The following is a 25,017-nucleotide window of genomic DNA, read 5'->3' on the forward strand; positions in this document are numbered from 1 at the left end:
CTAGAAGAACGAATGCTTCGCAAATTTTGGAGTAGTCAGGCTTATAGATTCGCTGCACACTTGTAGGTAACCGCATACCTAGCTTTAAAAGGACAGAGTGGAATGCTAGTAATGCAGAAGAACCATGCGCGGATCAAAGCTCCAGAATCCAGCCCGGTCCACCGCACCAGATCGACAGAGGGAAAGACCTGGGGCAGACTAGTGATGAGCGAGTACTACATAGACAAACATGGCCGGCTGAGCGGCCGCAGATCTGCAGAGGCTTGCAGAATTGGCGAGGGAAGAAGCGTCACGACAAAAAGCGAGCGAGACAAAAAGAAAAAAAGACCCGAGAGCGGATTGAACGCCCGGCCTGACGATAGAGTCCTGCGAATCTCGAGTGAGAAACAACTGGAGTCGCCCGCTCTACCACTGAGCTATCAGGTCATAGTGGGTAGGCACTAAAAAAAAGGTATATATATTTGTACAACCCGATAGTTTGATGACGGCACACAAAGCTATCCATTCTGACAGCTCATTCAGCTTGAAGTGACTGCTCTCTAGGATTAGCTAAGCTAGAGCTGCACCAGGCACGTGACGATTGACTCGGCGCGACATGCATAAGCGTGTTTCGTCATCCTTCATCCCGCTACGTCCGACATGTCTTCTCAGCGGCCACCAAGGTCGCTCTCAGAGCTTCGAGAATCGAGCCGGGAGCAGCTCGCCAATATCTCTCCGGATGAGTACTCGATCAGGACCTGGATCTCGACGGCCAAGGTCGCTTTCGAGACCGCGGAGCGACACTGGCGCGAAGGCAGTCACGAAGGACGACACGACAAGGTCGAGGAGGCGTATCTAGACTTCAAAAAGGCAGCAGGGTGAGTCGGTCGGGGTCTTGCTGCGGAATAGATGGGGGTAAACAACTCGGCGGGAGCAAGCGCCGGGCTTGCTCGAAGGCCCAGCGCACGATCGTGATGAGATCGGTGAATCATATCAGTTGCAGTTGAACCGGAATATGCCAGCGGGAGCGAGAGGGTCGTGGCCGTGATGATGCGAGTCCTCAAGCGGGGCTGCATCCGGGTTCTAACGCCGTTCCCTGGCTTATCTGCGATACAGGATCATGCATATCATTACCAAACATCACCGATACGCGGGGATGCAGGCCGAACGCCAGGGAGACCATGTCGCCTTCTTCGAGCTACAAGCCGTAGGTCACATAGATCTCTTGCCTGCACGGTACGAAGCTGATTCATCTGTGTGCGAACTCTCCTGTAGATGCTGAAAGATGCCGCCCTCGTCAACAAGAAAGTGGTGAGCTGGCTTGAAGAGGCAGACGCGCGCCTTGCCGCGAGTAGTGCGAAATCCCAGACGAGCGCACAACGTGCTCCGCCAGTCGACACTCGGGCGCGACAGGACAGCGTTTCAGATCTGATAGACGGATACGGAAGTCCTACGTGCGTCGGTTTTCGCAAAGTCCGCATGAACATGCGCTAGCGAGACAATGCTCATTATCGCGCAACAGCAGACCTCCTACCTCTCCACCGAAGAATTCACTACCCCCGACTCGCCCACCACCTATAACGACACCCTCGGGCGGTCAAGTACAGACGGTTGCTGAGCGATTGGCGAACTTGAGAGCGAATGGAGCGACAGGCATGACCTCGTTTCAGGTTGCGAACCGGACGACCTCCGCTGTACCAGCCCCTTCACATTCGACGAGTACGAAATTTCGGGCCAACGGAACGGATAGTTCCGCAACGCAAATCCCTCCCGCAAAACCTCCGAAGCCGGTCGGGTTATCTACGGGACGGACACCACCCACGAGCCCTCGCTCTACAACGACTGAACTCGCCGGAGAAAGCTTCAGTGAACGTACCGGAAGCGCACCACCAATACTTGGGCAGAAGAATGGCTACTCTGCCACCTCGACTGAGAACCGCGATACCTCGGATCTCTCGGCGCGTCTCCGGAACCTGCGTCCGTCAGCTAACGCCAATGTAGCCGCCAATGTACCATCTGCGAGCTCGACCTATTCAGTCGACGATGAACCCCCGAGTCCTAACCGATTCCCGAGCCTCGACGATTTCGAAAAGCAAGTAGGCAGCTCGTCCGCACACAGCAGTGTCTCTGCTTCTCCATTTTTCACGTCCACCCGGCTAGATGGTGCTGGTATGCCTGCTAGTACCGGTAAGGGTGCGCTGCTCGACAAGGAAACATTTGAGCGCGAACAGCGCGAACGAGCCGAACAAATTGCCCGCCTTTCCGCTAGTCTGAACGGCCAGACGAGTTCTCCAGCGACTTCTGTAGAGCCTCCGATATCGACGCCAGGACCGGCCGTGCAATCTCCGCGACCTCCGCCGACAGCCAGCTCTTCCAGATCTTTCCAGATTCCCCATAGCCTCGAAGTCCGGCCGTTGGACTTCTTCAGCTACCTTAAGACATCACAGGCTGAATCGGGATCAGGACCGAGGGTGTTGATTCTGGACGTGAGAACCCGGGAGGAGTACGATGCCGGCAGAATTCGAGGAGAGACCGTGTGTCTCGAGCCGATCATCCTGCGCGATGGGTGAGCGTCACCTCCCCACTGTTCTCCATTGTAGCCAAATTCCTGATCACTACCTCGCTCATCTGCAGGGTCTCGAGCACGCAAATCGAGGATGCTCTCTCCCTGTCGCCCTCGTACGAGTCCTCATTGTTCTCAGCTCGCCAATTCTACGATCTCGTTGTTGTCTACGACCGTTCCTCCATAGCCCTACCTCAGGCGCCCCCGACAGATACCACCTCGAGTGCCCAGCGAGCGTTGTACAATCTCATCACTGCGATCTACGAGCGCGAATTCACGAAGAGCTTGAAACGCCAGCCGATGCTTCTCCGAGGGGGTTGGGATGCCTGGGAGCGACATGTGGGTGCGGCTGGGAGCGCTGGAACTGCTGTACAAGCGCGCTTAGCGACAAGCGGAGACCCGAGCGATCTCTCGAGCACGGATGTGACGGCAAAGAAGGCAGAGAACCGGAGAGCGGCAGTCCTGCCCGGTCGAAATGGATCAGACCCATCGTCGATACAGAACGGTTTCGGATCCTCTGTAAGTCAGGACGCGCTAGCTACGCAGTGACCAAGCTGAGCTGATGTTCAGAACGCCCAGGTTCCGTCGTCGATCCCGTACCATGCTCCAGCAGCGAGACAATTCACATCCTCAAGTTCGAATTATCCACAGTCTTTCTCGAAAGGCAACGGAGTTCTCGCTTCTGGTGTCGTTTCGCCTCGGCTAGCGATGCCGCCAGTCGCAGCTCAGCTACAACGTAATGGCTCGATTCCAGAATACGACCCGTTCGTGCCTCTCTCTTCGGCATCGTCTCATCCACAGTCTCCCTACAAGTCTTTCGGCGCTGCATATTCCGACGGAGCTCTATCACCGACCCCAATAGCCCGTACCAGGAGCGACCTGCAAGACTCCGGGACATACCCGACCAGCGGCTCAATGGACTACTCCAAGACCTCCCTCGACTATGCTCGACCCTCTATAGATTACCCTCAGATCGGCCCGCGGGGGACGCCGCCTGCTGGACAGCCCCTGAGGCCTCATCGACCAGCTCCTCCGCCTCCGGTTCCCGCACCCCATTCCCTCGTTCCAAGCGTACCGCTGACTCGGCCACCCATCGCCAAACCTGCTCCAATGCGATCGAACTCGTCTTTCTCGAGTATGCACATCCCGTCATACTCGTCGGCGCATTCTCAGTTCCCCACGAGCATGAATTTCGATGACAACTCGCTTGGATTGACCGGTCTCAAAAACCTCGGCAACACCTGCTATATGAACTCGACGATCCAGTGCCTTAGTGCTGCGATTCCATTCGCCCGTTACTTCACCAGTTAGTCGTCCTCACGAAAAGTAATCGCTTGACGCGCGGTGCTGACACTTGATTGCCTGCAGACGGAGCTTACCGCAAGGACATCAACGAGTACAACCCTCTCGGAACCAAAGGCGCGCTTGCAAACGCAGTCGGAGAGTTGATCAGGGCGCTCTGGGCGCAAGAGTACAGCTACCTTGCACCAGTGACGTTCCGAGAAGCCATCAGTCGCGTCGCACCACAGTTCCGCAGCTCCGACCAGCAAGACGCTCAAGAGTTCCTCGGCTTCTTACTCGACGGACTTCACGAAGACTGCAATTATGTCTTGAAGAAACCGCCAGCAATCGAGATGACGCCAGAGCGAGAACACGACCTCGAAACGCTCCCACCACAGGTGATGAGCGAGCGCGAATGGCAGATCTACAAGATGCGTAACGACTCTTTCATCGTTCAATGCTTTCAAGGCCAGTTTCGCAATCAGCTGCGATGCCTGACTTGCCACAAGGTGAGTTTCTCCTGTGACAATCACTGCAAAATCCCATCAGCAGCTGACCAAGCTGTTGAGTTCTCCCGGTTCACAGACCTCGACAACCTATAACACCTTCATGCCGCTATCTGTACCGATACCCACACATCGCGGACTGCATCGCGTCACGCTTATGTCCTGTCTCGAGGCGTTCGTGAAGGATGAAATCCTCGATCAGGACGATGCTTGGTCAGTACGACCCTCAGAAAGTTCTTTGCATGGCACGGCTGACTGGTTATTTACTATCTAGGCACTGTCCTCGGTGTAAAAAGAATCGAAAAGCCGTCAAGAAACTGTCTCTCTCCAAATTGCCCCCAATCCTGGTGATTCACCTAAAACGGTTTTCGTTCCAAGGGCCCTTTAGCAATAAGGTGAGGTCTACCAATGTATCCCTTAGCTCATGAATAGTGTTAACAACATGCTTGTGTGACGGCACAGATCGAAACCCAGGTTCACTACCCCCTCACTGGCCTCGATCTTACGCCGTTCATTCCACCTCCGCTAATGGATCAAAAGAGCGGATCTCACGGCTCGTCGAGGCGTTTCGAGTATGATTTGTTCGGCGTCACGAACCATTACGGGAACCTCAGCAGCGGTCACTAGTGAGTTCTTACCAATCGTCACTGTTCCGATTCTCGACTCAATGACTCCTGTTTCCAGCACCGCGTTTATTCGTAACCGTCGAGACTGGTACAATATTGGAGATTCGAAGGTATCGCCGTGCGATCCGAATCTGGTCCAATCGGTCAGTGGTTCGTCGACATCTCATTCGCTCTTTGTGACTGACCCGATCTCTGCATGGATAGGCCAAGTCTGCCTACATTCTGTATTACGCTCTGAGATGAGGTTCGCGCCCATCGGACACCGCTATACCCTTGTCTTCCGTACCCGTATACTCCCACTAGATGCCGTCACCATGTCGTTTTGCCTGTACTTTGATCTCGTTTTTTCATTTCCGCAACGCAATCAATATTCCCTCGAAAGACTCGTCCATGCTCTATGAGTCGAAAGGCTCGCCACGATTGACTCTCTGACCTGTGATGTGATGATGTTCCGCAAACAGTTCCAAAGCCGTAAAAGCCATACTATGTATAATGTATTTTTAATGCGCTTTCAAGAAGGACCTGATAGCTCAGTGGTAGAGCGGGCGACTCCAGTTGTTTCTCTTTCGGGATTTGCAGGATTCTATCGTCAGGCCGGGCGTTCAATCCGCTCTCGGGTCTTTTTTTTTTTTTTTTTTTTTTTATCCTCTCCAACCGCGGCCTTCTTTTTCTGCTGGGACTGCTTCTTTCAAATGCTGACCAATTACCAGATCAATTAGCACGCTGGAAGACTCCACATTCTCGTGAGTCACGCGCAGGTGAAACCTTTCCGCCGTAACACCGGCTACGCGCGTGCGCGCGCGCGTCTCGCAGTTTTCTCGTTGTCGACGCACCACAACGGTTTCTTGCGACCTCATCGACTATGTTGTGCTCTCTACGGAGCGTACTCAGATCGCTGGCGATCGTTGCAATCGCATGGGGGTATGCGGCCTCAGCCAACACCGCTGCTGCCAATGAAGTACACGTCTCGCACGGCACAGATGCCGCCGGCAACCCTCAAACCACTCTGGGTATCGACCCAACCGAGGGGTTTACGTAAGTCCAAGTTCGCACAAGGGCCCGTGAGGCTCACCCACGCAAAAGAGCTAAACTCGACTTTGGACTCGTTCTGGTCGATCCAGGATGGTCATTGCGACCTTTCAACGAGACTTGCTGCTCCCACCTTTGCTCAAGCACCTCACATCGACTCCTCCACCATCGCTGAGACAGATCCTCATCGTGTGGCAGAACGTCGATACCCCACTTCCCGAATTCCTTTCGCCTCGCGCGCTCGACGAGCTGTCCACCTCGGGCGTGGCAGTCTCAATTCGCAAGAGTTGGAAGAACAGCATGAACGAACGGTTCAGGCCGGTGCTCGATTGGGGCGAGCATATCCAGACGAAAGCCGTCATGATCATGGACGACGATATCGTCCTGCGCAAGGAATCCCTCGAGTGGGGTTACCAAGAGTTTGTCGAGGCAAACAAGTACGGACCGGGCAGGATCGTCGGCTTCTCTTCGCGAGAGTTTGAGCCCGCAGGACAAGAAGGCGAATGGAACTACATTACGAAACCGACCTCGACCTACTCGATGATCCTGAGCAACGCGGCGTTTCTCAAGAAGGAATGGCTCGTCAAGTATTGGGACGACTCACAGGAGATGTCGAGTCTGAGAAATTACGTCGATAGCGGTACGCCTTCATCATCAATTCATTCCTTCCGCAATGGCGGCGCTGATTATCAACTTGCTTCGATAGTGTTCAACTGCGACGATATCCTCATCAACTACCTCGTCTCAAACATGACGGGGACAAGTCCACTCTTGCTACAGCCCTCGACCCCGTTGCGAACCGTACCGACCGAGGGTGGACTTTGGAACCGTGCCTTGACCGAATCGAAGGGACCCGAGACGATCACGACCTCTGCGCCTCGACCAGAACATTTCTCGACTCGCAAAGAGTGTCTCGCACATTTCTTCTCGCATTTCGCTCAACATGCCCCTGCTCAATCTTCGCCCGAGTTCCCGCTCCTTCACTCGCGAACGTCGATCTCGCAAGACGTTCAGGATAATTCGCGATGGCTCTTTGAGAACGAGATGTGGGAGACGCCCGTATGGAACCTACCAGGAGTGGATAACGTGGCCGAAGACTCGCTTTCCGAAGAGGAGGAAGAAATGCTCGAGAACGGCGATTACGACAACTTCCTGTCGGGCTTGACAGACGAGGAAGTCGACGAGTTGATGCAGAGCCTTGAAGAAATGGTTGACGAGGAAACGAGCGAGGAAGTGCATTTGGAGACACCGAAAAGTTCCACCCATGCTCACGAGGAACTGTAGAGCTCTCGGTATAGATGGAAATCCGTAAATTTAGAGACCAGTGTTGAGGATCCGTATGTATTGCAGCAACTAGCATCGCGCTTGTTCCGGACCAGTACTGGATTCAACCGAAAATGGCATCGATCTCGTCCATACTCTTCCGAACCTTTTTCTTTTTCTTCTTCACAATCGGCTCTGTCGGGTCATTAAGAACGCTTGACGCCTTCCTCTGCTTCTTCTGCTTCTCGTCGACCACACCCTGTTTCGGCGCCCTGACCGAACGTTGATCTTTCTGCGCTGTTAAATCCACTGTTATTGGTTCCACTGGGTCGAACGGAGAAGATGCAGGTATCGTGTTCAAGCCTGCGAGCTGGACTTGATCGGATGCGGCAACCTTCTTTTTCTTCTTGCGCGGTGCTATCGCTTCCACCTCGGTCTGAGCAGGTTCCACACGCTGTACACTCGGAACTGGAGGTACAGAGTCGGGAGAGTCGAGAGGTAGGGCACGCTTCCTCCGGGCGTCTTGTTCGTCCGTCTTGACCTTGAGTGGTTTCCTAGTGATCACTGCACCGAGGTCGTCGTTGCGCCCATGAGTATTGTCACCGCTTGTTGTCTGTGATATTATATCGGGTTTTGCCATTGGGGGGTCTGGCACGAGAAATTCGATCGGGGCCGGGTTTGTCACGAACTTTCGTAGATCTTTCGGTAAGCGGGCCAGCAAAGGCTCGAGGGCGCCCGTGAGCTACAAGTCATCATCAGCTGGATAGTTCGATGTCGTCTGATCAAGAAAAGAAATGAGCGGAATGTCTTACCTGGTTCGTTTCGATCAGGCTTAGAAGAACCGAGGTGAGTTTGCCAAGTTCTGCGTGCATGACGAGCACGAGAGAGTGCAATCTTGCGACTAGCGAGACTATGATCAACGCAAATGCGAGGAATGCCTTGGTCTCGATCAACTGCTCGAGGATGCTGTGTTTGCGAAAGAAGGGGATTAGTCAGGGTGCACTACTCGAGATGTCTACCTGGCAAGCGACTTACCTTGCGCAATCGAGTAGTACTTGCACAGACTGTGGGTATGATGACCGTAGTAATGTGAGTGACAGGCGCCACTATGATGGAAGAGACGGACGACTCGGACCTTTTCGAGCAGGAGCATGCTACGAGGTAGGTGCACGAGTCCAGTAACCAACTGTTCGCGTCCTACCTGAGGGACGTCGTCCGAATCCTTGCTGTTGACAAACCTCGGATGATCAGTCTGTTTGGAGCAGGTCGTCAACCGCGAGACTGGGGATGCGTACCTCCATCCGAAGTGAGCGAGGAGCGATTCTACTTCGTCGAGCGTGCGGTGCAGCGTGCGGTCGACGTGGATCACTTTCTTCCACCAATGTGCGCCTTTGTGCTGGTTCTTGTTCTTGTACGAGAAGCGGTGCAGGAGGTTCAGTTCGTCATCGAGTTGCACCCACAGCCGCTTGACGGGCCGCAAGGTCGAGACGAGTCCAGGAAGCGTAGGTGCTGCGTTTGAAGCCGGCAGCGACACGCACACGGGCTTAGGCAGCCGCGTGAGCATTCGGCGATTCGAGTCGAGTTGATTGATGATTGATCAACTTTGAAAGATTTCTTGCTGAAAAGATTATTCCGTTCGCTTCGCCTCTACCCGATCACCTCGTCGACCTCCGAGCGACTCGTGTGTCGTCTGCTTGGCTACAGCACAGCTCGATCTAGCCTCTCGTGAGTCTGCTGCTGCCCTCTGTGCTATCGGAACTCTCGCCCAGGCTGATTTGCAAGATTCCTAGCCACCCTTGATTCCCGCACAGCACTTCGACCGATCAATGAGTAACGGAGTAGCATACGTCGGACCCGCGAGTCAAACAGCATACGTGCTCTGTGCCGGTCAGCACCCTCCACAGGCTCCATCTGAGGTCCCGACGAGGCGATGCTAACTTTCTCTCGACCCCCCTCTCGACGCGTCTAGACTGCGGTACTCCCATCGAGCCCAATGGTGCCAACTTGTGTGTCAACTGCTTGAGGAACTCGTGCGTCCCGCGTCATCCGCTTGTCCGCTCTCGTGGACACCCAGCGAACTCATGCGCGCTCGCTTTGCAGGGTCGACATTACCGAGGGGATCCCGAAACAGACCACTGTCAGTTGGTGCCGAGGGTGCAACCGCTACCTTTCCCCTCCGACCATGTGGACCATGTGCGAGCTCGAGTCCCGTGAATTGCTCGCAATCTGCCTTCGCAAGCTCAAAGGGTTGGCCAAAGTGAGGTTGATCGATGCAGGGTTCATCTGGACAGAACCTCACAGCAAGAGGCTCAGGGTCAAACTGACGATTCAGAAAGAGGTCAGTCTTTTCTCTCTCTCGCTTGTCTCCTCGGGCTGTTTTGGGCGCCTTTTCTCACCCCCTTTTGCCTTCTCCGCACAGGTGTTCACGTCTACCATTCTCCAACAAGTCTTCGAGGTCGAGTACGTCATTCAGGGAGCCCAATGCCCCGAATGTACCCGTCTCGCTGCCAAGAACACCTGGCGCGCAATGGTTCAAGTCCGTCAGAAAGTCGACCACAAGCGTACTTTCCTGTACCTCGAACAGCTCATCCTCAAGCACAACGCCGACCGAGACTGTATCTCGGTTGCCGAAGTCAAGGACGGATTGAACTTTTTCTTTGCCACGAAGCAACACGCGATCAAGATGACCGATTTCTTGACCGGAATCGCGCCCGTTCGGTCAGCTGTCTTTTGAAGTAGCTCGGCAACTGAATAGTGTCGCTGACTTTTGATCTACCGCGTATGTCAAAATAGAACGAAAACTTCCGAGCAGCTCATCTCGATGGACCAGCAGAACGCTACGACCAACTCGAAACAGTCGTACTCGGTCGAGATTGTACCGATTTGCAAGGACGACATTGTCTGCATGCCGAAAACGATCGCGCGTTCGCTGTCTAACATTGCGCAACTGACCATCTGCCACCGAGTCGGCAACCAACTGTACTTGATCGATCCGCTCACGCTCAACCTCGCCGACATTTCGGCCAACGTTTACTGGAGGTCCCCGTTCCCACCTCTCGCCGACATTACCCAGGCGATCGAGTTTATCGTACTCGACATTGAACCGACGTGCCACCCTCCCAAGACGGCGAAAGGTGGACGGTTCCTGCTGGCGGACGCACAGGTGTCCCCGGTCGGAGGCACGATGTCTTCCGACATGATCTTCCACACTCGTACGCACCTCGGCGCGGTGCTCAAACCGGGAGACACGGTCCTCGGATTCTACCTCGCCAATTCCAACTTCAACAACGACGCGTTCGAAACGATGGACCAGAGTCGAATCCCAGAAGTCGTCCTCGCGAGGAAGACGTACCCGAACAGGAGGAAGAAGAGCAAGGCGCGCACTTGGAAACTCCGGTCCATGGTCAAGACTGCAGGTGGCGAATCCCTCGAAGAGGCGGAACACATTGGATTCGGTCGTGAGAAGGTGCAGCAACAGAAAGGTCGCGGCAAAGTGGGAGCGGTAAGTCGCCTCTCGAGCTCTTTCCTTCCGGAGAATTCAAGGAGACGTACTGAACCATGTTTTGTTTGTGCGCACAGGGTGATCAAGCCAAGGCAGAGGCTGACTACGAACGCTTCCTTCGCGATATCGCCGAGGATCCCGAACTCCGTGCCGAGATGCAACTGTTCAAGGACAAGTCGGCGATCGAGCGACGAGAGAACGCGATGGACGAAGACACGGATGCCGAGACTGGAGACGAAGGGGACGACGACGACTACCCCGAGATCAACGTCGACGAGCTACTCGATGAGATGGACAACTTGGGTCTCGAGGATCATGGTGCTGAGCAGGAGGGCGAGCATGTGCACGAGTAGGAAAAGGAGGACTTGTTATAGACGCTACATCATGCGCTTGTATTGCAACCCTGTTTTCTTCCATACTTCTGCCCCATGTAGAGTCAAGTAAGCGAAAGATGCCTGAACACCCGAAGTAGAACGTAGAACCCTGCGGCCCGAGAGCGGCGGGGCGCGAATCCGTCGCGTGAATCGCTTTCTGAATCCGAAGTGTCACCCCCACTCCAATTCGTCGCGACATCCGTTGTTGATCACGATGGCAGATCCACATGCCGTGCCCCTCCCACCATCGCGGGGTTCGCTCGACTCGACTAGGGGTGACTATGAACCGACACATCGGACTCTCGCGTCCACCTCGGCAACTCCTCACCTCGACCCTCTCGCGGAAGACCACACCGCTGAATCAGTGCAAGAGGAATCTACAGAAGCGCAGCCAGCACAATTTGACGAGGATGAGCGGATACGAACCCTTGAAGATGAACTCGACCGGACGAGGCAGGACCGCGATGCGTGGGAAGCGCAGTACCAAAGCTTGCTTGCCAAGCTGACAGCCATGCGCAACACGGTTGGAGACAAACTCAAGCAGGACGCCGTGAGTAGTGACTACTCGCTCTCCCGACATCCGAAAGTCGTGGCACTTGGAGGGGGGCACATTATCGCGTACAAAAACCCCTCGAGGCTTACTCGTTTGTGCACACATGTGGACAGGACGAGCTAGATCGACGTGAACAAGAGATTGCCGATCTCCGTGCCACCACGGATGACCTTGCCGCTACGATCGAAACTCTCAAATCTGAATTGATTCAGTCGAACGAAGACGTCGACGTGGCTCATGCCGAACTCGAACAACTGCGACTGCATGCGTTCGATGCAGAGAAGCAGACGACCGATGAAGCGAACGAACGAGACTTGCTGTTGCGCGAAGCGCAGGAAGACCTCGAACGGGTCAAAATGGAGCGCGAGGAATGGGAGTCGGAAGCGATGCGGGAACGAGTCAGGCGGGAAGAGATGCAGTCAATCTTTGGTCAAGTCGAGATGGAACTCGCGACGACCAAGGTGGAACGGGAGAATCTGCGAGAAGAGCGGGATCGAGAGCAGGAGAGCGCAGCGAACCTTCATGCTGTGCTCGAAGAATTCCAAGCAGGTTGGTTGGATTCCTTGCGTCTCCCAATAGGAAAAGTTGACTGAATCGTGTCGCACCTTCAGCCAAGGACCGAGAATTGCAGACGATTCTCGGTGATCTCGAAACTCAGTTGCAGGACGCAACCAGATCCCTAGCCGACTACAAAAGACAAGCTGCCGAAGCAGAGGCAAGTCTCCACGACATACATACTTCTTTCTCGTGGACGGAGTTAACGCGATGTTTGCGCAGAACCGACTCGCGGCTGCAGACAACGACAGCGAAAAGGTATTGTCACTGACAAAGGAGGTCAAGGAAAAGAATCTGTTGATTGGGAAACTACGGCATGAGGGTACGTTTCGTCTGTCGAATTTCAGCGCTGAATATGAGGCTGACTTTCTAGTAATTCCACGTGATAGCTGTCATTCTCAACGAGCATCTGACGGAAGCTTTACGCCGATTGAAAAGAGATGCTAGCTCCGACAGTGTCGATAGGTGAGCGTCTCGCTCCCAATTAGCGCCAGCCTCGCTTACGTTTTCTTCGTTCCATAGACGGCTGGTATCGAACGTACTGATTACGTTCCTGAACACGCCGCGGGGTGATGCGAAACGCTTCGAGATGCTGCAACTGATCGCCTCGATCCTCAGCTGGACTGACGATCAACGCGAAAAAGTCGGACTTCAGCGAAGTTCGGGTGGATTGTCGGCTCCGGGCGTGATTGCGAGTGGATCGAGAGGAGGCGGGAAAGGGCATGCTCGGAGTGGCAAAACACAAGCTGTCGATGACGGAGTCGAGAACGAGGTACGAGCTCTTCCCCTTCGAAAGAATCGAGCAGGCGACCCGAGACTGACTATCTCACGAGTTTTGTGCAGTCATTCTCGAATCTTTGGATCGAGTTCCTGCTCAAGGAGTCGTCTCAGGGTGGATCAAGTGGCTCGACAGGCGCTGTCAAACCGGCACCAACCTCGCCCTCATCGGATACAGCCGGTCAGGTTTCTCCGTTTGGCGGCAAATTCGACCTGCCCTCGTTAGGCTCGCCACCACGTTCGAGCGCGTCGACTCGTCGGCCAAGTCTCACGTCGATCTTTTCGAATGGAAGTTCAACAGCGCATACCTCGACTGCACCGCCAAGTATAGCGGAAGAAGAGAAACCTTAAAACGACCTGGGAATGATCAGTCTGCTGTGTTTTTGTATTTCGTACGATCTTTCCCCTGTCTTTCTAATGCAGTACAGCAGTTGTACCGATCACACAGCTGTCGGCCCGTTGCCCACGCGCTGCTGGACTGTATCCGCGGCGGCGACCGGAAGAGGTCCGCGCTTTGCTGCTTCGACACGCGTACCGCGTCTCCACACTGGGTTGCTCCGCCTCAACCCGGGGGTATCCGGCTCGATGTTTTGGAGACAGATACCTCGCGCAACAGATGTGCTCGGTCGCGCGCAAGATCTCGAATCGACCGCGTTTGCTCCAGTCTCTTCCTCTTCCCGACGACCTGTCGACGAACCACACCGCCCGACATACTCCAGTCGAGAAGGAGGATCTGATTTTGATGGAAAGAAGGAATGGCGAAAGGTCATACGCGAAGTGATCGATGACGAGCGCGAGAAGAACCGTCGGAACATGAGGCATGTTACGAACGTGGTTGATGCGGCAATTGCTCACGACAGGGACAAAAAGGGAAAGCTCAAAGGGCCTTTCGCGAGATTGAGGCGACGTTCTAGTGCAGCACGGCTGGGTCGACCGCTGCTGGACGATGACGAGGAACAACCAGATCCGATCACCCTTGCCAAGATCACGCCATTCAGCGAGTCCCCGCCTGCGTCCTTGTGCTGCGAGCTTCCGGATCTGGCCGACGACTCGAAGGTGTCGCCGTCGCAGGAACCGGGAACCAACATCAGAACTGCTTCAAGTTCAGCTGAACCACGGAACCGTCGTGCGGCATCCGTAAGCTCTTCTGATGACGACAGTACCCTTCCACCGTACGAACCCGGGCCCGTTCGACCCGAGCTCGATCGTCAAAGTTCTCTCCCGAACACAGTATCTCGAATCGCTTTCCCACCCCTACCACCTGCACCCCCGGTGTTCGAGAAGAAGCAGCTATACGTCCAACATCGCTCCTACTCCGCTGGGATGATCCCCAAAGAGGAGCCGCGTAGAGGTAATCCTGCGCGAAACCTTCTGCCACCGAGCTCGAACACGGCAAAGCATCGGCCGAAGATCGAGAGGTTCGCGTACCATCGACGTTACGGTGTCGCGGGCCTGTCTAATTTCGGAAACAGCTGTTATCTTTCTGCGGTCATCCAGGCTTTGGCCGCGACTATCCCATTATCGGAATTTTTATCGAGTGAGCCCGCAGTGCCAGATCCGATAGGTCTATCAAGTCTGACACTTTGAGGATGCCCGCCACAGGCGGAGAGTTCCGACGCGAGCTCAAAAGGGATTTCGACGGTACAGGAGGGCAGATCGCCGAGGTAAGGATTCGCGAAGATTGAGTCTCAAGCAGGAGTCAGTGACAATTGGTGCTGCAGGCTCTATCTGTCCTGCTACAAGCGATGTCCAATGGAAGGCATCGAGTGATCACGGCGCGCAGATTCCGAGTAGGCCGCTCCGCTGCTTGTGCCCCTATTTTCGCGCTCACGAATTGCTTGTCGGTTTAGGACATCATTTCTTCTTCATCTCCATTCGATAATTTCGACCAGCAAGACGCCCACGAATTCCTCTTGTATTTGCTCGATTCTCTTCACGAGGAGCTGAACTTGGTCGATGTGCCCCCATCCGGTCAAGAGCAATTCAGTGAGGACAACCACGATAACTTGCCAGAAGTGGTCGCTGCGGACCGAGCATGGGCAGCATACCGAGACCAGAATGATTCGATCGTGATCGATTTCTTTCAAGGTACGCCCGCGCCGATCTGCATTGCATGCTTGCTGACCCAATTTCCAAGTTACAGGCCAGCTCCGCAATCGTATGGAATGCCTCTGCTGCGGAGAGGCGAGTCTGTTCTACTGTATCAGTCACTGCTAGCGTAGCGCTCACACGCTTGACGACAGACTTCGACTACCTACAGTCCTCTGCAGTCGCTACCGCTACCGATCCCTGATCTGCAACAAGACGAGCAGTGGCTTCAGCTCGAAGATTGTCTTGACGAATTTCTGAGGGCGGAGACGCTGCAAGGGGACAATGCATGGTATGTCAAGTCCTTCTTGCCGCCGTGTGCCTCGCTGATACCTTAATGTTTATCCATAGGAATTGCCCAGACTGTCGACGCCCACAGACCGCTTCGAAGCGGATGGTTCTGACACGGCTACCGCAGATGCTCATTTTTCAGCTCAAGCGTTTCTCATATTCGACTCTCGAGCTCAAAGTGGAAACTCCCGTCGACTTCCCGCTCGACGGTCTCGAACTCGGACACTTGCTACCCCCAAATTCGATCGAGACGCACTATCGCCTCAATCTGCCGCACAGTCGCGATACAAGCTACGAACTGTATGCGATCGTGAACCATCTCGGAGGAGAGAATGATTCCGGACATTGTGAGTTGACACGACAGCGTCGGTGAGGAGACCCTGACACAAGGTGCTCGTTTCAGATACAGCGGTCGTGCGCAAGGACTCCGTGTTTCTCGACATCGACGATGAGACCGTAGCACCAGTTCCGATTGCAGAAGTAGCCAGGCGTTATGCCTCTTCTGCGTATCTACTCTTCTATCGCCTGGCCACCTAGCTGCAGGCCTCTGGAGGAAGGCATGAGTGTTGACCCTACTCCGCTCGTACCGACCAAAGCTCCGAAGACTCTCGCACTTTTCCAAGGGCAGACTGCGACTGTCGCACACACATCGCTGCAGGAAACTTCGTAGCCTCAACCCTATTTCACTGCTTCTGACCTGCCGCGGTTGCTAAGAGAGGCCCTGGGCAGCCCCCGCACCTAGACAATATACAAGGATGGTTATCCCCGTACTCGTGCGACCGGTCTTGTCTTGCTCATATTGTATGTATCGTTGCCGCCGGAATTTAAATCATTCAGCGGAACGCACGAGCTAGGGTTATGCAATGATGCCATTCGGCGCACCGCATGGATCCGTCGGAAGTGGAGCCGAATCTTGATCGGTCGACGCCGAGGTCTTCCTCTCTCTCGCAACCCTGTAGCAAGGCTCGTGCACGGGATGAGTCGAGACGCAGAGAAGCTCCCACTGCTCGACGACTCGAACTCGGACTCGACACCCAGCCGACGGATTCGCACGACCATCTGGCGCCTCGCGGTACCGACGATCGCGCTCTTCGGTTTTGTTTACCTGCAATTGGCTGCCACATACGAGCTCACACAGGCTGCAGAGCTCTGTCATCAACCCGAGATTTACATTCCGCAAGCGAACGAGGCGGTCGATGCGAATCAAGGCTTGATCTTTTCCCCTGACTTCCGCAAGCGCAGCGCCGAAATTCTGTCAGGATTTGTCCAAGTCAAGAGCCCCAGCTTTGACGATCTGGGCAAGGTTGGTGGAGACAACGGCGACCAGCGATGGGATGCTTTCTGTAAGCTTCCTTTGACGAGCGAGCTTATGCAGTCAGATCTGATAGCCTCTATTCGCAGATGAGGTCTCGACTTATTTGAATCAGACTTTTCCGCAAGTTTACGAGACCTTAAGCCTGACAAAGGTCAATACCCATGGAGTCGTTCTCGAATGGAGAGGAACCCACCGAGATCTCAAACCTTCGCTTCTCGCTGGTCATCTCGATGTCGTCCCCGTCGATCCGTCCACGCTCGACAAATGGACCTGGCCACCCTGGCAAGGTCACTATGATGGCGAATACCTCTGGGGAAGAGGATCTGTTGACGACAAACACGCGGTCTCGGCGATCCTCGAGGCGGTCACGCTCCTGATTGAGAAAGGGTTCAAACCGCAGCGAACTCTTGTGCTCGCTTTTGGCTTTGACGAGGAATCAAAGGGACGCAACGGAGCAGGCCACATCAACCAATACCTCGAAGAAAAGTACGGTAAAGATGGGATTGCAGTGATTGTCGATGAAGGAGGACTTGGTTTGGGCGAGCAGTTTGGCGCCAACTTTGCGATCCCGGCGACCGGAGAGAAGGGCTACGTCGATGTCAAATTCTCCCTTTCGACTCCCGGAGGACACTCCTCGATCCCACCAGACCATACATCGATCGGGATCATGGCGCAACTCATAACGTCGCTCGAAGCGAACCCTTTCAAGCCTTTGCTTCCCCTCGAATCGCCGGTCTTCTCCCTCTTGTCGTGCGCGGCAGAGCATGGACATCTACCTTCGAGCTTGAAACGGAATGTCAAACGCGGAGCGAAATCCGGTCGCCACGGGGCAAAAGCTCGCGAAGAAGCTGCGCTCGAGGTCGCGGCTCTGGGCAAAGCATCGCGTTACCTGGTGCAGACGTCGCAAGCAATCGACATCATCAAAGCCGGAGTCAAGGTGAACGCGTTGCCCGAATCAGTCGAGCTCGTCGCAAACTACCGAGTCGCAGTTGGCTCTTCCGTCGAGGTACGCTCTTCCTATTTTTCTAGGCGCTCATGACGCTCAGACTCACAAAGTTATTGTCAACTGCGTAGGCGGTCAAAGAGCACATTGCCGCGCTTGTTCGGCCTGTTGCCGATCGCTTTGAACTGTCGATCGAGCTGTTCGGTTCGCAGATGACTCGAGCAGGCGAGAGCGGAGGACACATCAAGGTTGTTAGCATCAAGTGAGCGCTATCAGGAGGGCACTCTCCCTGTCGAGTGTGCTCACAAGAAATGCGACGCCCTCCACAGTGAACTCCAACCGGCGCCAGTCTCACCTACCTCAGGTTCAGTCGCTTGGGACGTACTCGCCGGTACGATCCGACACACTCTCGATCGAGACGACCAGCTTGTCGTGGCGCCCGCCATCATGACTGGCAACACCGATACCAGGTACGCTTAACGATTGGCTCCTGCGCACGGCTTACAAAAGAGATTGAGCTTGCCTGCTGGTGCAGATACTACTGGAACTTGTCCAAGAACATTTACCGCTTCACGCCGATCAACCGCGCGAAGAGCATCAACCTGCACACTGTCGATGAGCGGCTGCTGTTCCAGGATCATATAGATGCGATTTGGTGCGTCTACGAGACTAATCTCTGCCCTGTAGGTCAAAATGCATTTGAAGCTGAATTTGTGGAACCTCTCTCGACAGGTTCTTCCATGAGCTTGTACGGAGCTACGACGAAGCGGAAATCTAGGGAGCTATTTATCTTGGCAGATGCGGCAGTGACAAGCTTTGCAGAAACGAATAGCAATGTCATGAAAACAAATATTATTACTGCATTCGAACAAGATTATTAAGGATTATTACGGGCTAGAAAAATGCTTCAGCGGATCCTGAAGCTGAGGAAGAAGCCAATCAGACAGAGCGATGCAATAACGTAGAAGCCAATTTCAGGGTGAGGATTTGCCTTGTCTTCGATCGACTTGGCAAACACTACACCTCCCAACAATGGACCTGTCGAGTACAAGCCATTCAGCATGGCAGGTTCGATCCTTGTAAGCCAGGGAGAACCGAGGACGAACCGAGGAAACGAGCAAAAGAAACACATGATTGTGCGAGACCGTTCGCAAGCGGGACATATTCGGCGGGCGTCAAAACGTTGATGAGTACCATCACGGCGGTGTACGCGCATGCGTTCGCGAGGTAACGAATCGATGTGAGCACGACCATGCCTCCCATCACGAGCGTCGTCTCGCCTTCCGTCTTGATCAGCGCCCGCAGTTCAGGCACCAAGACGTAGACGGGAACGTAGAGAAACAAGCCTAATCGGAACCTGTTCCCGTAATGGTCGTGAGCAAGAGCTGTAGAACCAGGCGCAAAGCAAACGTACATAGCAAGATGTGTGAATGGGCCACCGGGAGGGCCGACGGAGGGATAGAAGCGGAACTGCCTACACACGAAATAAAATTCAGTAAAGCCAATGCATGTGCGAGGTGATTGACGGACGCACCAGACAAGGGAGAAGAAAAACATGGTCGCGATAAGAGCAGCATAGTGGGATGCCTCGAGGCCGAGACCTCCGCTCGCAATGGGAGCGACCAAGAATGCAGTGAAGAGCTGATCGTTCGTCGTTCCGTGCAGCGCGAGCAGACTGTATTGAAAGATGAGGAATTTCGGAAGCTGCGAGAGAGGCGAAACTTTTTCTGCTTCTTCCTGACCGTGCTCGATTATACTGGCGGGTCGAGCTTCGGGAATGGGCGCCATCGGGGCAAAACCCGACTCATCAGGCCGCTGGGAAGCAGCGGTTGCGAGTGTGTCTGGGTCTAGTCCAGAGTTGGAGAAGATCGAGATGGGACGGATCGAAGATGCGCCAGAGCCTCGCCGTAGGCGTAAAGCGCTGGCTCGATTGAGGTGCTGACCGAACGAAGGCATGATTTCCCTCACTGGGGAACGCATTCCACGAGGTTGCGGGTTAGGCTGGAGTGAGGGAGCCGAAGAGTTGGTCCGACCCGCGTCTTCTTCGATGTCTGCCATCCTCTGAAGGTCCTGCCGATATGCTGCGCCTCGAAGATCGTCCATAGATGGCGGTGCCGTGCCAAAGCCGACATCGCCATACTCTGAATTGGCGTCATCTCCTTCCTCGTCATCGTCGAGTTCCTCCTCGGGTCGCTCGTAGATTGATCCTTCGTAGTCGCGTTGGCTTACGAGATCGTCTGCAGCGGCTTTGGCGAGGAAGACATCACTCAAGTTGAATACAGCTTGGTTGTTCGCCAGCAGGAGCCTGCGAATCCGGCACGAGTCAGCCCAGCAGTTGAGAACGGAGACGAGCAGCCCACGTACCGTTCCGCGAATGAATGCACAGCCTCATTCTCGGGATCATAGCGATTTGATGTCGCAATCGACACCGACCGACCCGTACGCCGACGCATTGATGGTATCCGCATGCCCGACTCTCCAGCCATCGTAGATCCCCCGACACTTGCGCGCCTGCCGTAGCCATATGCCGAACCGTATTGCTTAGAAGTCCGACGACGATCGGCGAACGGATTCCGCTCGGACTCGAGGATCGAGGGTGAAACTGCCGGAGAGTCGAGAGCCCCTGCAGACGATGGATGCAGCGTGTCGGTACTGGTCGTCAAGTGAATCGCTTGGCGACGACCAGTGGTCATTGCCCAAAGACGCGAGATCTGCCGAGCGGTCCAGCTTCGTATTCTTGCGACGACACCTGCCGCGGCTTCCAGATCTTTCTCCGTTGGCAAATGAATCCCACCAGTACGTTGTCCGCCATCTCTGTTGAGGAATAGGGAGAGGAAGCCTCCGAAGAGGGTGACAGATCCGGCCACGAGGCATGGTAACAAATAAGGGTATGCCGCAAACAGCTCCGAATCGGCGAAGAATGCGTATTTCTTTGTCTTTCGAAGCGATCGAGCAACGATCAGCGGTCGCCCGTACGTTTTCGTTTAAGAGGCAGGAAACCTACGGGACTTTCGAGCACTCCTCCGAGAACGCTTCCGACGATGCCTCCCAGGCCCCACAACAAACCTGACACACAGAATAAATCGTCAGCCTAAGGGTGTTTTGGCTGGACATCGATTCCGCTCACCGACGAGGGTATAGGCCAAGGGTCGATTTGAATCGTCAGTCACGTCTGCGACAGCACTCCGAGCAACTCCGACGGCACCTGAAAGGGAAAGAGACAATGAGATATAGCACGTGAGTCAATACTGATGTCCGGAACATACCGTTGAAGAGTCCAAGTGCCAAACGGGTTGTAATGGCACTTCCGATATTCTTCGAAGCGCCAAAGAGGATCACCGTTAACCCATTTCCGACCAGCGACGCGAATAGTACTACCCGTCGACCGTGCTTGTTTGCCACCGACACCCACAGAAGCGCCGTGAGGAATTGAGCGAGGAAGAATGCAGCTGCTACGATCCCGCTCCACAGCGAGACTGCCGCTTCTCCACCCCCGTTCTCGCCGACGCCAAATGATTCGACCATGCTGACAGATGCCATGATGTCAGTCTGGGAGTGCACGTGCAGCAAAGGGATGATGAAACGCGGTGATAGGCGCACAAAAACAGGAAAGGGGACGAAATGCTCGCCGACAAGAATTCGCCAAAGAGCGCAACGCACCTGCCAAGATGTTGGATCAAGTCAGTAACGCGGATTTGTCGGAACAGCTAAGACAACTCACAGCACGACCATGGGAATCTTGGGTAGAGGTGTGACAGGGACGAACGCGTCCAAGTCGTCGCCGACCGTGCTCGGATCCTTCGAAGGCGAAGTCATAGCCCTTGTGTACGGCGGAACGAGCCTCGGTGGAGCCGTCCCCTGTGCGAATGACAATCTGATCCCGCGGGATCCCCCACCTGCCTGTCGCCGCTTCCAATCGCGCCCGCCTAGGCGATCATCTCCGCTTGCGAACCCGCCCGCATCATCAATCTCGTCGTCCTCTTCTTCGTCATCGACTGCTTGCGAGAATGTGCTCTCGGACGCATCACGAAACCGAGAAGTCGGCGTAAGGTTGACGTGAGCGGAAGCACTGGGTCGATTGAGCGGACTTGGGACAACGTCACGCTCGGCACTGCTCGAGAGTAGGCTTTCGAACAGGTTGGTCGCTTTCGATCCGATGCTTCGCGATGGTGTCCGACGCTTGAACGAGATCGGAGTCGTTGCTGCGGCGCCCGGAGGATCGTCACGATTGACATTCGTCAGGTTTGGGGGCTTCAGTGGGTCGAAGTCGGCCTGAGTGGGCGTTGTCATCGAGGAGGGTTGTGAAGGGGTGAAGGAGAGAGAGCGATACTCGCGCGAACTATCGGCGCAAGAGTTGGCTAATTGCTCGCTCCTGCGCGAGCAGGAACTTCCTGCGAAATAGCCGGCGGAACTGAGGCCAGACAGACGCTGCCACGTACGTACAAGGCTCGGGCTCGAGACGGGAGAAATTACCTCGAACTATTTAAGCATTTGCGCGCACGTACTGGACGGCGCCGCTCAAGCCTTCAAAAGCTGCACGGACTCGAAGCAAAAGTGTCTATCGTTCTATTGCAAACAAATACATGGAAAGTGTCTGTGGTGTAGATATACATTCAATGAGGCACTTGTTCTGCCTTTGGAGTGTGTGGTAGTTTTACAACAAGCTCGTTGTCGAGAAGAGTGTCTGTAATTGCGGGGTGGATGATCCGAAAGTGTCTGTGGCGCGCGTATTTGAGGGAGTAGGGGTAGTCAATTATGATGATCGAGGTATAAGGCAGTTTTGGATGGCGTCAAGCAAGCGCCGGTGGCAAGAATGAGGTCGATCGATAGGTGTGATCTAGTCAGGTTTGTTCGGATGCGGTTTTAGAAGAGATTGGCGTTCCAGCTGTAACCGACGTAGCGCGATGGTGTCTCAGAGGCGTCTTGCCAATTGGGGAGGATCGGAGTCGTCCCTTTCATCCCGTCGAGTGGGAGCGAGGTACGCAGGCCCAGGAGAGGGCGCGACGGCGGAGCAAGCTTGCGCAATGGAGCCGGAGCGGTCGATGGCTGAGGTGCACTGTATGTTTGATCGATCTGTAAAGACCCATTCTCGAACGATTGCTGTGCTTCGAGGGGTACGACGCGCAGGAAGTCCTGAAACGGGAAGCGGATCAGCAGAGCTAGCAAGAGCTAGATCAGCGATCCTCCATTTTACCTGAAAGTGTGCGTGTGAATCAAGTACATCGAGTGTACTGTTCACGGCGGGAGAGGGTAGAGTTGCATCACTTGGAGTAGCGAGAGAGGAACCTCCGAGAGACGGAGAAGCGATGGACGAAGAGGGGCGCGTATCGCCAATCAAGGCGTTCAACATCGAAGCGCATCGCGCCGCAGGTAGACCGTACACCTTGATCCGAGACGGAATATTCAGGAAAGCGGCAAACTGTCGCAGATCTTCAATTTCGCCTTCTGTTGAGGTACTCTCGCATCAGCTGGTTGTCAGGACTGTTTACGATGCTGCTCACTTACCGACAGGGGTGATACAAGATCGCACAGCTGCGCTCATCACGAGCGTCATGCAGAATGGCATTGATTCCCGAGCCATGTCGGGCTCGAGAGAGACGCTTTGAAGCAAAGCATCTGAATGAAAGCACACTTATTAAATAGGAGACAACGGCTGCAAATTCGAGTGAATGCTTACGGAGATAACGAGGTGCGACCGCTCGGGTGTTGTTGGACTGGCCAGCGAGTTCAAGGTCGCGCGAAGTGTGAAACAGGCGGACAAATGCGGCACGAAACATTGTTTCGGCGATGCTGGATTGGCGGAAAGCGCCGTCAAATGAAGCCATCTCGTCGAGCAAGCTTGCTACCGTCGACCCAGACGGGCTTGCGCGGTCGGAAGCGATCAACCACGAGATTTTAGCGACAAGGCTGGCAACGGTAAAAATGGGGGTTGCAGTGGAAGAAGCGGCGCCATGATTTGTCGCAGCAAGTCCTGGAGGCGAGAGATGGCCGGTCGGTGTGTAGCAGTCATTTGACAGGAAGAGCGGCCGGCGAACGGAGGGATCGGGCGAGCACAATGAGGAGAATTCGCGGGCGATGATCAGATCGAGCATCCTGTTCAAAATAAGTGCATCAGTCAGCTGAGTACAATAGACAAAGCGCAAACCTGTGAGCATACGCTTCGCAAGTCTGGCGAGATGCAGCAAGATCAGCGCTATTTTCTCAAACGCAATCAAGAGCAGGTTCCGAAGAGACTTACATAGAGTGCCCAGAACATTCTACGCCTCATCTCGGCTTCTAAAGGAGTGATCGTTTTCGAAAGGTCCGAGGGATCGACGTAAAGGCTAGCCGCTCGCGCCGCGCTGGCTGCACCTCCGAGCAATGCGACCGTTCTGGAGATGCTGGTTGAGCTGTTGCTGAGAGCTGCGAAGGCTAGCACGAGCGCGACTTGGATCATCTCGATGGCTGGAGTAATAGGGAAACCTAAGGTGGACTTCAGCGCGTCAGCGCTCCCAGTTTACGAAGACTCGAGGTCGAAGTGGACAAACCTTCGTCTTCCAAAGTCTCTCGCGATTCTTTCCAGCATTTTTCGGCGAGCCGACGGGTGAAGTCCTCGTCCAATCCTGACTGGGATAGGGCTTCCTGATCCGTCGCGATGACCTGAAATCCGGCGGAGCACACTGCTAGGTAGAGCGCGAGCCATGTCGGAGAAGGGATCTCGCCGCTCGTCCAGAAGGCCTGACAGTCGCGGAAGAAATTGGGTTCGTACAGGAGGCGGAATGTCGGATTGACGGAGGAGGAGTAGAAACAGATTGCGAGATGAGCCTGATGAGGCGTTGGCAGAGGTGCGGCAGAAACCGCCTGCTTTGTGGAAGACGCGAGTAAGAAGTTGTTCTCGAGACGCAAAAGCTGTTGCTCGGAGTAGGATTCAGCGAAAAGCGCACGGTCAAATCAGGCAAGATGCGCTTACCTCGTCCGCCAGTAGTATAGAGTTGGTACCTGGAAGGTCGATGTCTCGAAGGTGCCCATTCGCGAAGAGGGATCGTGCGAGTGCATTGCGAGAGGCAGGATCGGAGTTTGTCGGTATTTCCGGACACGGCCAAGGTAAGCTCTTCGCAATCTCGGGAGACCTTGAACTTTTCCGGCTCGTCGTATTGTTCGCCTTCGCGAGCATGGCTAGGATCCCTTCGAGCTGGTCCAGCTTGTGTCGCAATTGTCGAGACGGGAGGTCTTCCTCATTTTCGCTACGAGGGGAAAATCGGCTCAGGTTCTTCAGACGACTGACCATATACAGGGTGGGAAGGTACACGTACATCCAGATGAGCGCCTGGTACGAACACTCTTCAGGGTTCCCTCTCTCTACACAGCCATCACAGGCCGGCCCGACAAGACT

The 25,017-nt window shown here is 54.8% G+C and overlaps 9 protein-coding genes across 9 annotated transcripts; 6 read left to right on the top strand and 3 right to left on the bottom strand.

Annotated features, from left to right (window-relative positions):
• Window positions 1–639: 639 nt before the first annotated feature.
• JCM15063_003931 (uncharacterized protein) lies at window positions 640–5,198 on the top strand (the record flags this gene model as incomplete). The annotated part of the gene is made up of 12 exons (XM_076676975.1): window positions 640–857; window positions 1,096–1,186; window positions 1,255–1,433; window positions 1,502–2,545; window positions 2,614–3,061; window positions 3,122–3,848; window positions 3,911–4,332; window positions 4,409–4,542; window positions 4,604–4,724; window positions 4,792–4,955; window positions 5,014–5,098; window positions 5,160–5,198. 12 exons carry the CDS (start codon window positions 640–642, stop codon window positions 5,196–5,198), a joined length of 3,672 nt encoding a protein of 1,223 aa, XP_076535957.1.
• A 619-nt stretch (window positions 5,199–5,817) lies between these two features.
• On the top strand, window positions 5,818–7,268 carry JCM15063_003932 (uncharacterized protein; the record flags this gene model as incomplete). Its single annotated transcript, XM_076676976.1, has 3 exons — window positions 5,818–5,990; window positions 6,077–6,624; window positions 6,691–7,268. The coding sequence occupies 3 exons, from the start codon at window positions 5,818–5,820 to the stop codon at window positions 7,266–7,268; spliced, it is 1,299 nt and encodes a 432-aa protein (XP_076535958.1).
• A 103-nt stretch (window positions 7,269–7,371) lies between these two features.
• On the bottom strand, window positions 7,372–8,811 carry JCM15063_003933 (uncharacterized protein; the record flags this gene model as incomplete). The annotated part of the gene is made up of 5 exons (XM_076676977.1): window positions 7,372–7,989; window positions 8,060–8,213; window positions 8,283–8,311; window positions 8,383–8,473; window positions 8,543–8,811. The coding sequence occupies 5 exons, from the start codon at window positions 8,809–8,811 to the stop codon at window positions 7,372–7,374; spliced, it is 1,161 nt and encodes a 386-aa protein (XP_076535959.1).
• Window positions 8,812–9,073: 262 nt separating this feature from the next.
• On the top strand, window positions 9,074–11,102 carry NMD3 (ribosome-binding protein NMD3; the record flags this gene model as incomplete). The annotated part of the gene is made up of 6 exons (XM_076676978.1): window positions 9,074–9,134; window positions 9,217–9,277; window positions 9,348–9,585; window positions 9,667–9,965; window positions 10,041–10,749; window positions 10,827–11,102. 6 exons carry the CDS (start codon window positions 9,074–9,076, stop codon window positions 11,100–11,102), a joined length of 1,644 nt encoding a protein of 547 aa, XP_076535960.1.
• Window positions 11,103–11,337: 235 nt separating this feature from the next.
• Window positions 11,338–13,359, top strand: JCM15063_003935 (uncharacterized protein; the record flags this gene model as incomplete). Its single annotated transcript, XM_076676979.1, has 7 exons — window positions 11,338–11,673; window positions 11,790–12,225; window positions 12,288–12,391; window positions 12,454–12,553; window positions 12,621–12,696; window positions 12,754–13,003; window positions 13,075–13,359. 7 exons carry the CDS (start codon window positions 11,338–11,340, stop codon window positions 13,357–13,359), a joined length of 1,587 nt encoding a protein of 528 aa, XP_076535961.1.
• A 234-nt stretch (window positions 13,360–13,593) lies between these two features.
• Window positions 13,594–15,924, top strand: JCM15063_003936 (ubiquitin carboxyl-terminal hydrolase; the record flags this gene model as incomplete). Its single annotated transcript, XM_076676980.1, has 8 exons — window positions 13,594–14,545; window positions 14,611–14,672; window positions 14,730–14,798; window positions 14,859–15,096; window positions 15,152–15,192; window positions 15,252–15,388; window positions 15,448–15,734; window positions 15,791–15,924. The coding sequence occupies 8 exons, from the start codon at window positions 13,594–13,596 to the stop codon at window positions 15,922–15,924; spliced, it is 1,920 nt and encodes a 639-aa protein (XP_076535962.1).
• A 439-nt stretch (window positions 15,925–16,363) lies between these two features.
• On the top strand, window positions 16,364–18,423 carry JCM15063_003937 (M20 family metallopeptidase; the record flags this gene model as incomplete). Its single annotated transcript, XM_076676981.1, has 6 exons — window positions 16,364–16,730; window positions 16,789–17,708; window positions 17,777–17,907; window positions 17,975–18,115; window positions 18,181–18,300; window positions 18,378–18,423. The coding sequence occupies 6 exons, from the start codon at window positions 16,364–16,366 to the stop codon at window positions 18,421–18,423; spliced, it is 1,725 nt and encodes a 574-aa protein (XP_076535963.1).
• Window positions 18,424–18,552: 129 nt separating this feature from the next.
• Window positions 18,553–21,935, bottom strand: JCM15063_003938 (uncharacterized protein; the record flags this gene model as incomplete). Its single annotated transcript, XM_076676982.1, has 10 exons — window positions 18,553–18,683; window positions 18,752–19,002; window positions 19,060–19,119; window positions 19,180–19,950; window positions 20,010–20,581; window positions 20,650–20,711; window positions 20,773–20,850; window positions 20,912–21,171; window positions 21,246–21,305; window positions 21,367–21,935. The coding sequence occupies 10 exons, from the start codon at window positions 21,933–21,935 to the stop codon at window positions 18,553–18,555; spliced, it is 2,814 nt and encodes a 937-aa protein (XP_076535964.1).
• Window positions 21,936–22,508: 573 nt separating this feature from the next.
• Window positions 22,509–24,653, bottom strand: JCM15063_003939 (fungal specific transcription factor domain-containing protein; the record flags this gene model as incomplete). The annotated part of the gene is made up of 8 exons (XM_076676983.1): window positions 22,509–22,778; window positions 22,840–23,090; window positions 23,151–23,261; window positions 23,323–23,738; window positions 23,791–23,813; window positions 23,884–24,107; window positions 24,173–24,533; window positions 24,624–24,653. The coding sequence occupies 8 exons, from the start codon at window positions 24,651–24,653 to the stop codon at window positions 22,509–22,511; spliced, it is 1,686 nt and encodes a 561-aa protein (XP_076535965.1).
• Between the last annotated feature and the right edge of the window lie 364 nt (window positions 24,654–25,017).

The sequence above is a fragment of the Sporobolomyces koalae genome (genome assembly GCF_050403365.1).
Source record: "Sporobolomyces koalae JCM15063 DNA, S_koalae_JCM15063T_v1_ctg6, whole genome shotgun sequence".
NCBI classification, from domain to species: Eukaryota; Fungi; Basidiomycota; class Microbotryomycetes; order Sporidiobolales; family Sporidiobolaceae; genus Sporobolomyces; species Sporobolomyces koalae.